The sequence below is a fragment of the Chionomys nivalis genome, chromosome 12 (genome assembly GCF_950005125.1).
Source record: "Chionomys nivalis chromosome 12, mChiNiv1.1, whole genome shotgun sequence".
In the NCBI taxonomy this organism is placed as follows: Eukaryota; Metazoa; Chordata; class Mammalia; order Rodentia; family Cricetidae; genus Chionomys; species Chionomys nivalis.
In genome coordinates, this window is record NC_080097.1 from 1586699 (window position 1) to 1600454 (window position 13756).

The 13756-nt window shown below is 43.6% G+C and overlaps 1 protein-coding gene across 3 annotated transcripts in view; it reads left to right on the forward strand.

Moving 5' to 3' along the window:
• Window positions 1-13756, forward strand: part of Tmtc4 (transmembrane O-mannosyltransferase targeting cadherins 4) — a 54837-nt gene that overhangs the window by 15389 nt on the left and 25692 nt on the right. For all 3 annotated transcript variants that reach the window (XM_057786626.1, XM_057786625.1, XM_057786624.1), the window contains exons 5-6: window positions 1170-1257; window positions 13521-13621. In XM_057786626.1, the coding sequence (XP_057642609.1) occupies window positions 1170-1257; window positions 13521-13621 (189 nt within the window). The remainder of the gene's footprint in view (window positions 1-1169; window positions 1258-13520; window positions 13622-13756) is intronic.

The window sequence follows — 13756 nt, forward strand, 5'->3', positions numbered from 1 at the left end:
ATTAGAGCTACAGTGGACACCTCAGCCTTCCATATGTGAAAGGAAGACGATTAAAGGCATTCTTGTTTAGCTGTTGACCATACAACACATATGTATGTTGACCTTACAAAACATACATATGTGTGCTAATTTCCACAGACGTGGTATTTTTTCTGTCCTTTGAGAAGCGATTGGTCTTCCATCTGTTAAAGGGATTTGCCACATTTGGGTACCAGCTAGTAAAGGATACCCCTGTAAACTAGAGCAGTCCTCATGAGTAGAATTCTGTGTTTCCCCTTATATTTGGAAAACAGTTACTGGGGTAATCAGCCTGGAAGAAGTGAACACATACTTTATACAGCTTCGTTGTCACTAGTTGGGACTGAGAAAGAAAGGATGGGCATTGTGCTCTGTTCCATCTGATGGGTCACTTCAGAAGCATCCTTACTTGCAGTTTGAGTCAGGGAAAAGATGGCAGAGGCAGCTCAGAGTCGTTAAACCTTTTTCTTTCTGCCTAAACTTTTAACATATTTTGTACTTTTATGCCCTTTGTATTTCCAATCACATTTAAAATTTTTAATTAGTTAGCTAATTAGCTATTATGTTTATTATTTGTGTGTGTGTGTGTGTGTGTGCACTAGCATGCGTGCTTGATGTATGTGCATGCCTGATATTGGGGGATGGGGCATGCATGCCATGATTCATACGCATGCTAGAGGACTTCCTGAAGTTTGTTCTCTCCATTCCCTTCTGTGTGGGTTCTGGGGTTGAACTCAGGTCTCCAGGCTTGGGCAGCAAGTGCCTGTACCTGCTGGTCCCAGGATGCATTTTTTAAATACTGTGCACTCTGAGCTTGTAACACTTTCCACTGAAAATCTCCTGTAGAACATGGGAAACCTGGGTTGCTGGTGTTCTTGAACATGGTGTGTTCAATAACACCGCGTGCCCAGAACAATCTGTTCAAACAGCCTGGTTTCTCTTAAAGCAGTGAAGTGAAGTCCTGTACCAAGAAGGGTGCAGAGAACAAACCGGCTGTAAGATAACACCACCAGATCTGCACAGCGCTGCCAACACGATGTCATAGGTGGTGGGGTAAAGTCACTTGTTTTGTCTAAGGGACGTTTTGTATATTCAAAAGTTAGGGATGCTTAAATGTTTTTTATGTAAATCTTTCTCCCCCTTCTTTTAAGGTTGCTGGTGTTGTTGGCCGTGCAGATCTCCTGTGTGCCCTGTTCTTTTTGTTATCTTTCCTTGGCTACTGTCAAGCATTTAAAGAAAGTAAGCATCATGTTTGCCTTCCTCATTTGCTACCTTCTTATTTCTGTCCTTTGAAGCAGTGTTAAACAGATGGTGAATTAGTCTGTTCATATCGGGTTATCATTTGAAGCACATTGGGTCAAAGGTCTAGACTCTGCACGTGTGTTCATTTCATCGCCCCTTTGATGATGCTGCATTTAGATCAGTGGTACAGAGCTCCCATACCAGTGTCCTGGTGAGTAGCAAAGCTTTAGCAGAACTACTGAGGCACTTGTGTTAGGGAGGAGGTCTGTTTTATTTCCTGCAAAATTACACAATAGCACACTGCCTTGGAACTCTGTAGAGATCATATGTGTTTATGGCCGAGCTGTCCCATCGTCATTCCCAAGGGTGGACTGAACCGGTCCTGTGAGAGTCCTTACTCCACTATCTCTCCCCCTTCCTTGTGTGTAGGCTAAACCTGAGCTCTGGTTGTGTCTCTGGTTCTCTCAGACATGCAGCTCCATTGTGACATAGGAGAAGGGGGACTCTGCCCCTGTGCTGGTAACGTCTACACTGTGTAGGTGTGACCATACCCCGCACCCTTGTGCTGTTTTTTTTTTGTTTTTTTTTTTTAAATCATGCCAAGAGAAAGAAACATTGAATATCAGTGGATTTATCGGAGTTGGGGACAAGTGAGTGGAATACCTTCAGGTGCAGAGAAGAGCAAGGGGCTGCTTCTCTTCTTGAGACCATAGGTGAACCCGGCAGAAAGACATAACCTCCATCAGTTTCTCGTGCAGGGTTTCCCACTGTGACAACTCATGGGTATATGATATGGGGAGGTTGTACCTGCCCCAGTCTCACAACAAAGCGGGTAGACATGGTGCCACCAATCATGTTTTCCATAAGATTATGAATCAGGAATGGTACGGGGTCTCCCCCTCACAGACATGGTTATTACAGATAATGTCTCTGCATGTTCTAACATTGGCAGTCAGAATCTGCAGGAACACAGGGTAGGAGCGTCTCAGCATTCACACCTTTTCCCCAAGGAAATTAAAACTTCAGACTTAGAGGCTTTTTTTTCGAAAATGTCACTTTAAGTCATCATTTATTAATTTTAACATAACCTTATTAAAGCAACTAATTGCAATTAAGAATGGATTTTAATCATCAGAAGTGCTTTTTGAAGAAAGTATATTAAATATTAATTATTGAATATTAAACATTGGTAGATTTAACATTTAGGATGCCCCATATAGAACCTCCCACTGCTTTTAAAGATTGCTCATGTGACATCATAGGGAAAATCACAGCACTAAAACGCCTTCTAATGAATGCATTGATAAGTTTGTCAGGCTTTTGAACGAAGTGTTTTTTTCAGAGTGTTGAGAAAAAACTAAAGCTACTTTGTATTTGCTTCCTGGATTCTTCACTCTTCTGTGTTCCAGTTTATGAATTTGTGCATTAATATTTATGTAGTGTATGTGTATCTGTTTTGAGTTCCTTTATATTTATAAAATTGTTTCCTAAGGGCCATCCATACAAAACGTAATTGGTTTGTGAAGCCTTTGGAACTGGGAGTTTAGCTTGGTGGTGGATCACTTTCCGAGCATAGACATGGCCCCAGGTTCTATTTCTAGTGTTGAAAAGGCAAAATAAATACACATGGAATCTTTAGAAACTGATGGTGAGGGTAAAGGGACTTTGGTGTGATGGGTTTTCAGTTAATTCATACTTTGATTCCTAGGAAGTCGGTGAAGAACTACTGGCCATATACTTTTCTTTTTTGGTTCAATGACACTATTTATCATTTATACTGTATTTACTTTAGCATGAGAAGGAGGCAGCTATGTATTTTCAATAAAGTTAACCTGGACTTGTTTCATGTTTGTAGATCAGTAGCAGTGGTGGCACTGGTTCATGTGGAACCCTGCTAGGATTATGAGTAGGTATTGATTTGTTTGACTTTCCTCCAACAGAGAGAAGACAGGATGAGTGTGGGAGGCTTCACAGAAGCCCTCTTTACTGATTAACTTGAACTCATTTTAAGACAGGAAAGAGTAGATCAGATGGAGCCTTTGGAGTTGCTTATACTTTGTGGTTACTTGGTCTTTGGGGAGTCTGAAGCTGAGTAGTTGCTGTGCTCTTTTCAGGCCTCAGTGACTTGGTCCTGAAAGTTACTCTCAGCCTTGGATCTCTGCATCCTTTCTGCCCCTAACTGTTCACTTGCCTTGCATGCTTTAGTTGGAGATACCATAGTTACTTCAGAGTTTAAAGTGGGTGATTGAAATCACCGTCTCTAGAGTCTTCATCATTTTGAATTAATTTTGCTGCTGTTTGTCTGCGCTCCTGGTTTTCCTGTCTGCAGAAGGATGGAATTCTGCCTCGCATTTCAGTGTCAAGTCTAGAGGTTCCAAGTAGTCTGAGAGGGTCTCACACTGTTGAAGGAGCTGCGGGCCGCTTCCTGCCACCCAGCTCCCGGCCGCCTGGCTAGCTTATGCGCCAAAATAACGACACACAAACTGTATTCATATAAACACTGCTTGGCCCATTTCTATTAATGTGTGTAGCTCCACGAGGTGCGCTTACCAGGAAGATTCTAGCCTACGACCATCCTGGGTTGGAGCTTCATCGCATCTGCCCTGGAGAGGAGCGGCCTGGCATCTGAGCTCACTTCCTCTTCCTCCCAGCATTCTGTTCTGTTTACTGCACCTACCTATGTTCTAACCTATCAGGCCAAGCAGTTTCTTTATTAATTAACCAATGACCTTCCTCCATTATCACACTGATTAGTTTCCTTGCAGGGAAGCCCTTCTCTCTGTTGAGCTAGGTCATAGACCTGACCCCCGCTGTAGTCACCTCAGGACTTTATGTCCTGATGAGCAACCTGCCTTACTCCTCTGGACCAGTGGGATAATCCTGCATCAGCCACTAGGTCTCCTCCTTATCCTTCTATCCCTTGTGTACAAAGTGTTCCCTTGTCTCTTGACAAAGGTCCCGTGTTTCCAGTAACTTTTCTTTTTTTGCGATTTCCTTGGCTCTTTTTCAAACATGTCAAGAATAGAATGTTCTGTTGGAGTAACTACCAGCTCCTTGGAAATATCCTCAAGCGCCTTAAGAACTGATGTTCAGGTCAGCATTTGTCTTACCTACGACCTGTCTCTTGTAAGAGGCGTGCAGAGTTCATAAACCTTCTAGAGGAAGAACAGGAAGTTCCCACTGCCTGAAAGATGTTGGTGAAACATGCTTGTGGTCTCTGATACTGTTCAAAAGTATTACAGGGGCTCATCAATTTAGATCATTCATTTCCTCACCAATCAGTCGCATTTTAAAAAGCATTTCTTGTACCAGGCCCTGCATCTAATGCTGGGATTACAAAACCTAGGAAGACCAAAACCTAGGAAGACCAAATCTATACTGCCCCATGGTGGGATATAGCCACATGTATTATATGTGTATGTGTATACACACACACCATACTTACGTATTAAAATACTTTTGTTTCACATGCTGGAGATCATACCTAGGGAATTTACATAGACCAGTCAAGTGTTCTACCACTCACTTACCCTAGCCCCAGTCCAGCTTGTTCTGATTAGAATACAGCTGGCATTATTTAGAATGCCCAAGTTGCTGAGCGAGTTCCTTTTCCACTCTTCCTGAACTGATTCTCCATCTTTCTACCTTGCATGTACTTGAGGAAAGATACCTTTTTGTAGCATTTGCAAACTAATGGGGGTGGCCTTTGCACCCCTAATACTTTGGCATCTTCTTGGGTTTCCATCAGTCCGCAGCTTTTCCTATTAAGAGGCATTCGAGCATCTAAATTTCCATGTGTCTTAAATCATCACAGTGTTCTTTCCTCTTGCTTGTCAGTTCAGACGAACCCAGGCCAAGTGGTCCCTATGGCCTCACGCCATAGCACTATGTTCTGCCTGTGTTTGTAAGTACAGCAGAGAAGCAAAACTCTTTTGTAGTAGAAGTGCAGTTTTTATTGGAATGAAAATAATCATGCTGTTTAATGTTGAGGCTTAATGTTTACAGCAGCCAGCTTAAGGACCTGGTCTTTGTACTTTTGAGAATTTGAATATATAAAGTCAATAAAAAGGAGGTCCGGTTTTAGTTACATGTAAATTTAACATCCGGGAGAGGATTTTTACGTTGGAGCTGAGTTAATACTGTTTTATAAGGGAACAGAAATGAAGTGCTCTGAGTTGGTTTAACTCGTTAGAAGGCTCTCTGAGACGCTATAGCTCCTTTTGGTAACCTCATTAGCTTTCTTTATAGGCACAGTCTGTATTATTGTAAAGTCCTAAAGAACGTTTAGCTGCCTGAGTTTATTAGGAGGGAACTCTGCTAGGCTCTGACATCCTGGCAGTTTCAGAAAATGGAGGGAAATCTCCTCACTGTCATTCCCAGAGCTCTGCCTGGTTTTCTCCTTTCTTTTCTTCTCCCTTGTGCTTTCATCATACAAGCTCTTTGGAACTGATTTTTTTTTTTAGTGAAAATGTTCTTATAAAGGCAACAGACAGTTACTTTAAAAAAATCATTAAATCAGATGAATTGAAGGTACGTGGATTTTTTTTTTTTTTTTTTAATGCCCAAACTAAGAAAGTGCTGTTCTGGTGAGATGTTTTGTCAATACCAAAAGCTCTTTTAAAGCCTGCTCATGTGGACGGAACACAGGTATGCACTGTACAGTAAGTTTGCTAGAGTGGTGTAAACAGTTCTATTCTTCAGCCAATGCCTTACACTAGGACCGGAAGTTTCATTCACATTGGGAGGGGGGCTCTTCTTCCAGAGAGGGCGTTCTTGCTACATTGTTGCAGCATATACTCACAGGACCGAAAGTCTCATTCACATTGGGAGGGGGGCTTTTCCAGAGAGGAGTGGTCTTGCTACATTGTTGCAGCATATACTCACAGGTCGGAAAGTCTCATTCACATTGGGAGGGGGGCTTTTCCAGAGAGGGATGGTCTTGCTTCATTGTTACAGCATATACTCAGCTCAGCCAAATGCCAAGGAGATCTCAGGGCTCATTTGTTTTTAATTGTTAAGCCTTTTTTTACTCTGCTGCTGTCCTATTGTAGTTCAGCCAGGAACCCAGAGTTTTCATTCCCTTTCATTTCATTTAAGATACATTTTTTTCTTTGATTTAGAATCATGATGCTTAAAAAAACTAAGCCTAGCCACTTGGGTGGCCCACACTTGTCACCTTGTACTCTGAGGCAGAGGCAGGAGGGGATTACAAATTTGAGGCCAATAGTTAATTGCCTAACTGTGTCATGGAAATATGGAAAGCTGTTTTTAGGTCTGAGGTCATTGCCAGTAAACTGTTAGGAGTGGTATTCTACATGCATTTTCCCTCTCTGCCTTCATTTCCTCTTGTTTCTCCCGTGCTCAGATTTCTCCACATGGTCCCCTGTCTGAGGACAGCGAGTCCAACTCTCATTCTATGCATGCAAGCAGGCTTTGTTGGTTCCACACTTGGAACGTGAGTCTGATGCTCATTGTGTAGTACTGGCAGTCACAGAGTTGTGACCACCTGTCGTGGTGGCACAGTTCCCACACACACCATGATGTGCCAGTTTCACTCGGCGGAGCTGCCAGGCAGAGGGTGGTGAAGAGGGCTAGCTTGTACAATGTGCTGCTTTTGCTGAAAGGAGAGCTTCCCTCTGGAAGGAGTGCCAAGTCGGAGGCACATGCTTCATTAAATTGATCACATCTGTTGGCACTTGTGGGTGTTAGTGCTGACAAGTGTCTTTCTGCTGGTTGGAGTTTTTCCGTCACTCCTTCAGCATTTGCCTCCGTAACCTAAGGGACCGCAGCATCTTAGATAATAGAGACATGGGCCGAGGCAGGGAGAGTGTGATGAGGCACACCCTTCATGTTCTGAATCTTAGGCTGTCAGTGTTGGCTGTGCAGGGTAATTGTTAATTGTCCTGGAGAGTGATCTTACTCAAGGTGGAAGATACAGGATGACTACAAATGGTTTTGTCCTGTCTCCTGCAGTCTTCTGAGCTTAAAGTCTAGTAGTCTGGACAAAGTTGGGGCAGTGAACTCCAGTAAAGATACTTGTATAGAGCTGTATACAAGTTAGAATTACCTGTCTTAAGGAGACTTTATTCCTGTGCAAAGATATTCATAAATGTAAATGTATTAGAGGTTACATTTGCTTCAAGATTTATTTTTACTGTTTCCCTCAGTTGCTTCAAAATTTAAAATTAATCCATTTTCCTTATAATCTATTTTTAAAGAATTAAATGGCCTCCTACATGTTAGGAATACTTCCATCCTAAAGATATTTCAAGGCTAACTTAAAACTTAAAAGACTTGAGTTCTAATTGTATTTGTTTACACTGAGAAGATTACTAACTTTTTGGTATTATTGCATAATTACATAAGAAATGTGTCAATATAAAAGATTTCTAATAAACATGGACCTAAAAATAAACAGTTAACTCAGTGTTACGTGCAGAGTGGCCTAGTGTTTCTGTCCCTGTTCTGAGATGTTCATCCTTGGAATGAGAGTTGATAGCATTGGCTGCCTGGTTAAAAACAGCCTTAGAAACAGGAAATCCAAATTCACCTAGGTTATGTTGCCTCTTGGCCATGATTAGCAGTAGTAGCTTTGACAAAGCAAGATTAGAAGGAAATCTTAGTTTAGGGGATTGCATGGATAAAACTACACTAGATGGGGTTGTCCCAGAACTCAGAACCAGTTTCTCAGTTTAGGTTTTTACCCACCCCTGGTGGTAAATAGAAGCCTTGTGCCAATGCTGTGAAGGCTGGTTGACCTTGGTTTATAATGAATGCACAGATACACTCCGTGTTTGTAAAGAAGGCCCCCTTAACTCAAATGGCATGATTTTAAAGATTTATTTGTTGTTTTGTGTATGTGTCTGAGTGTCTGTATATGCACTGCATGTAGGCAGGCACCTGTGTGCAAAACCCAGAGGGTGTGGAGTCTTCTAGAACTAGAGTTGCAGGTGGTTGTGAGATAGATGCCTCATAAGGGTGCTGGAAATGAAACCTGGGTCCTCGGGAAGAGCAGCAAGTGTTCTTAACCACTGCACCATCTCTCCAGCCCCAGACAATGGGGTTTTCAAAGATTGAGCTTTCTAGTTTAGATTCTGGAAGACATCCTAGCACGTGTGCTTGCTTAGTTATATGGCTCCAGATAAAATACAGGTAGGTAACTCTGTAGCAAAGAATAGGTGAGAAAAAAGTTGTATTTAACTCAGCAGATTCGTTTCATACTTTGCAAGATTTCAGAGGTTTGGTTGGAAGACAGATATAGCAGTGTGTGGGTAATCTCATCTGTGAGCTGAGACTCCCTGATCCTGGGGTCTGCAGACACTGCCATTGTAGTAGAGCGAGAACCGGGGTCTGCTTGTCCCTTTCAGTTTCTTACGTTACAGAGACAAGTGGTCTGGAGGTGTTGCTTAGTTGGTAGGGTGCTTGTGTATCTCTCACAAAGCCCTGAGTCCAGTCCCCAGTTCTCCCTGAACCAGCCCTGTAATCTCGGCACTTGAGAGGTGGAAGAAAGAAGATCAGAAATCCAGGATCTCCCTCTGCTACATAGTGAGACCAGGCTGGGATATGAATCCTTGTCTGGGGGAACAAAAAGGAGATGAATTTCAATCTATCAAAAAATATAATGTTATATAGAATCAGTATAAAATGTGAGATATTTTATATTAGTTTTTCATCTAGAGTCCTCAGAATCTCAGCTGGGACTAGGTACATTTCAAGTGCTTGTTAGCGTTAATTGACTTGCTTCTAGGTAGTGGCGAGTCTGGAGTGTGGCTCTCCACAGGTGGAACCGTCTCTGGGTTAATAACTGACCGTGGAAGGGTTGCCTTTGATCTGAAATTGCCGCTAATTTCAGAGGCAATGCCTAATGGTGAATGGTGGCTGGCATGTCTGCACTGCAATGGTTTTGTCCTGGGTGTGTTACGTCAGAAGCCTGAAGGAGGATGCGATGAAGGAAGGGGAGTGGGGACATTTTGGGGCTTTCTCCCGCTGTGATGAAGTATGACCAAAGCAAGTTGGAGAGGGAAGGGTTTGTTTCAGTTTACACTTTTACCTCACAGTCCTTGTAAGAAGTCAGGGCAGGAGCTCAGACAGGAACCCAGAGAGAAGAGTTGAAGCATAGGCAGTGAAAAACACAGCTCGGTGACTCGTTCCTCCTTGGTTACTCAGCCCGCTTTTTCATACGACCCGTGACGATGACACTGCTTAGAATGTGCTGTCCCTCCCATGTCAACCACTACTCAAAACAACACACAGCAGACTTGTCTTCAGACCCAGCTGGTGGCGGCATTCTCTCAAATCAGATTTCCTCCTCCCAGATAGGTCAGGTTTGTACCAAATTGACAAAAACCAACTCAGTCCAGGGCATGAGCGGTATAGTAGAGTCGTGGACTGACTCTGGGGAAAAGCGTGATGAAGCCATGGGCTATGTTTTCTGTTGTTTGTATACATTCCATTAAGGCTGTGTTAGCCAGCCATAGAGAGATGGCTGTTTGGAATTCTAGACTAGATGAATAGGACATGATTCCTTCATTTTCATAAGCCCGTAGTATTTAGCTTTGTGTTAACAGGGTGCCTTCAAGGGTCATCCTTTGCATGTTTTAGGGAAAATTCATCCATATTATATTTAAGTAAAACCCAAAGTAATTCTGTTTTTCTAGGAAGATATGTAAAATGATTGGGGGATGTGCTTTTAAGATTAGGAATTTGGGAAGTCATATATGTTTTGGTGAGAAGTATGAGGTGAGAATGCTGTATAAATCAAATCCATAAGAATAGAAATAAGATAGAATTGGTGGTGAAAGGCAAAGCTCCACAATTTCAGGATGGCTATACTAACTATTTAAGTTCATTGAGACACACAGACTTTGGGTCTGACTAATCTCACTGTATAATGCTTTTCATTTGCAAGTTCTTTACATGGGGTTTTAATAATTAAGAAAATGAAATCCAGGTCACATGTTGAGGTAGAACAGAAGGAGGTATATTGGCAGTTATAACTGTATAGGACAGTTAAGCTTAGAGGGTAGTGGACACAGTTTCAATGGACTGAGGCTGCACTGCAGCCCCCCATGCTGGGCTTGGAACATACAAAGCCTCAGATTGGGATCGTTCTTAGCATAGTAGCTTTTGGTAATGGTGGTGGTTCTGATTGTGATCTTTTGGCACTATATACACATAAGTCATTTTTGTAAGTAAAACCATCCTTCATTTGTTTGATAGAACTAGGTAAACATGTAATGGATTTTTCCTGGAGAAATGTTGACTTCTAGGCCCTCCGCCATCTGAACAGCCCAGAGCTTAAGCCGTGAAATTCAGAAAAGCAAGCTTGTGCTCAGTGTAAAGAGTAATATTCCTGATGGACCAGGAATGGGCTCTGTTAGGAGGCGCTCGCTCATGCCTGCGCTGAAGTTACTCGAGTCTAGGCCAGGTGGCCCCCTGCTGGAAGCATCCTGGAAAGGATCCTCCTTCATCCACCCGACATTTGTTGCCACTCAGAGTCAGCTGGGTACCGCGGCTGTCTGGTCAGTAGAGTTCTCAGTGGCTCCTCTAAGCCAGGCAGGGTGCCGGCAATGTAGCTGACCGCAAGCTTGCTGCCAGATAGGGGTGATGGTGTGGGTCCGTAGAGTGTCCAGAAGATCTGGGAAGCATGTTAAAAGGGCTCATGACTTGCTAGTTGCCATCCTTAGGATTTCTGACTCAACAGGCCTGGATGGGTTGTAATTCTACATTTTTAGCAACGTCTAAGCTCAGACTCCAGGCCCTCGACCTGAGTAGTGCCGGTGGTTTAGGCCAATGGTTTCCCAGCTGTGGTTCCGCCCACCAAGGCCATTTGGCAATATCTGTAACACATTAGGTTAGAGGTGCTTCTGTTGTCTAGTGCACATAAAATTTCCTGTGATATGTAGCCTTGTCCCGCAGCAAACCATCAACCAACAAATGTCTAATTTTGAGAAATTCTCGTTTGGGGCAATAACAAAAAACCCAGACTCTATAATATACTGAAGAATGTCCTGATGGATTGGGGTTATGGTTATGCAGTTTATAGGCTGTGACTCCTTCTCACTTAATCTGGGGCGTCAGTTAGGGACACCTACCCACAGGCAGTCAGACATGCAGGCCACTTGCTGTTGTAACTGCAGCAAAGCATGTGAATTTGTGAGGGAGACTGGCTGGGAGAGCGGGGGTGTGGCTTCACAGCTTAAGTGACATTTGACAGCTTCATAAGAAGGGTAGGATTTTGCCAGAGGCATACTAGCCCAGGGGAGTGGGGAAAGCAAAGCAAAGTGGGAATCTGTTGAGTTGGCTACTGTGCCTGGGATTGAATATAGACCAGGGAAGCCAGAGGGGTGCCAGGTGGTGACAGTAGCAAGGCCACTAATGAAAGCCATACTCACAAGAGTTACCCTTAGCCTGAAGGCAACAGCAGGTGTCGGTCCTGGCAGAAAATGGTGCTGCTCATGCTTTTGTGAGCTTCCAAAGGTTTCAGCTAGCTATAGCCTTCATCATCTTGAAGGGTATCTTAGTCCACATGCAGAGGGCATGAGGTTGAGGTTACCTCTGGCACACTTTGGGTCCTGGTGATTATTGGCAGGACATGAAAGACTTCCATCCTGGGGCTTTGCCAATCAGTCCGTAATAAATCACAAGACTTATATCCCAGTCAGGGTATGCACATGCATGTACACACGTATGCACGCATGTGTGCGTGCCGACACACACACACTGTGCTGGTTTCTGCAGTGAGCACTTTAATGAGAACCATGGTGTACCTTAGTCAGGGAATGCACATGCACATATGCACGCTTGTGTGCGCACGCGCGCGCACACACACACACACACACACTGCTGGTTTCTGCAGTAAGCACTTTAATGAGAACCGTGGTGTACCCTAGAAACTGCTCTCTCTGCTTTGCACGTTTTCTGCCAGGGAGATTCACCAGCCACCTCCCTTGACTATTGTGTTGGAGCCCCATAGAAATCCCATCACACTGACCTGAGGAAATGGTGGTTTACATACAGTGTTTATCAGCTGCCCCTGTGGTTTCCACACTGTGTCAAGTGATTTTTTAAATGTTTCATGTTTGATCTGGTTTTTATAGTTACATATGGCTAAGAACTTGGTTCTACAGTGAAAAGTACGACTTCCTTCCTGACTCTATTTTTTCTTTGCTCACTAATTACAATAGTCAGTTTCTTATGTATATTGAGAGATATGTTTTGCCTTCATGTGATTTATAGCATAGTGGCAAGTCATTCCCCTATAGGTTTTCCATCTCTCCTGAGATGGGTTCATTACCCTATCTTAATAGATGGGGGGAGTAAGTGGAAGTAGCTTGCGAGGTGCTGTGTGTTAGTAATGAATGTCAGAGAAGAAGTTAGATGTAAAGTCCTTGTAGTGCTACCTGATACGCTAATGATTGGTTCTCCCAGGAAGATGTGGTTGTTTATTTACTTCCGTGAGGACTGAGGGCTTCAGAGAGGGGTCAGGGTGACGCCTGCTTGTGACACCCACACTCCTTCAAGCTGTTCAACACAGGTCACTAGATTGTATTTTCTGTTGACCACAGACAGCAATGGGTGTACACCTGCCTCCTCAGAAATCAATTTGGCCACTGTCCCTGCCCTCTGGGTTTCTCATCAGTTTATATGTTGACTTGCTCTTGAATGCTAAGCCCCCATAAGGGTTGCAGCCCAAATGTACCCATGACCATTACCGGTCCAGAGTGCTTGGAAAACAAGTCATCCGTCAGTGGTACTATCTTCAGTGGTAGAGTCAGAGCCATTGCTCACAGAGAGGAGCAGACCCAGCCCGAGCCCTCTGGTGTATGGAGCCCAGTTCTCATCCCTGACGTAAGAGTCTGGGAGATGTGTGGGCATTCTGAACTCCTTTTTTGTGATAGCAGTGGAGACCGTTGAGTCATTCTGCAATCAGGCGGATTGTTTACAGTGTCAGAGTTCTCAGTACCACTTGTTAGAATGGCCCTATAGTCGTGAGCAAGTAGGGAAGAAGAAACTTACTTTATGGGGACTCTGGGTTGTAGCATCTTTGTGGCCAGAGCTTACTTATAATGATTCTCGATGCCTTAAGATGGGACATGTGTCCTATCTCTAGAGTATTGTCCAGAGTGTAGAATCACACATTGGTCCATCGAGGGACCACACTCAGGTTAGTGACTCTGTAGGTGCATGCTTGGAATTTTACTTGCTGGCAAGATGGAATGTATTATTTCATAACTTATGTGTTTGTCTGTTACTGGCAGGGAACAAGGAGGGAACATACTCTTCTACCTTCTGGGTGTTGCTGAGTATCTTTCTGGGAGCAGTGGCCATGCTGTGCAAAGAGCAAGGAATCACTGTGCTGGTAAGAGGTCAGACACTGATGGGGCCTATCTTTTGTACACATCCATTCCCTCTAAGAGAGACACTGTGAGCATCCCACTCCTGGAGCCCCTTCTGCTTCTGCGTGTCATCACCAACCTATCTTAGTCCTCTCTGG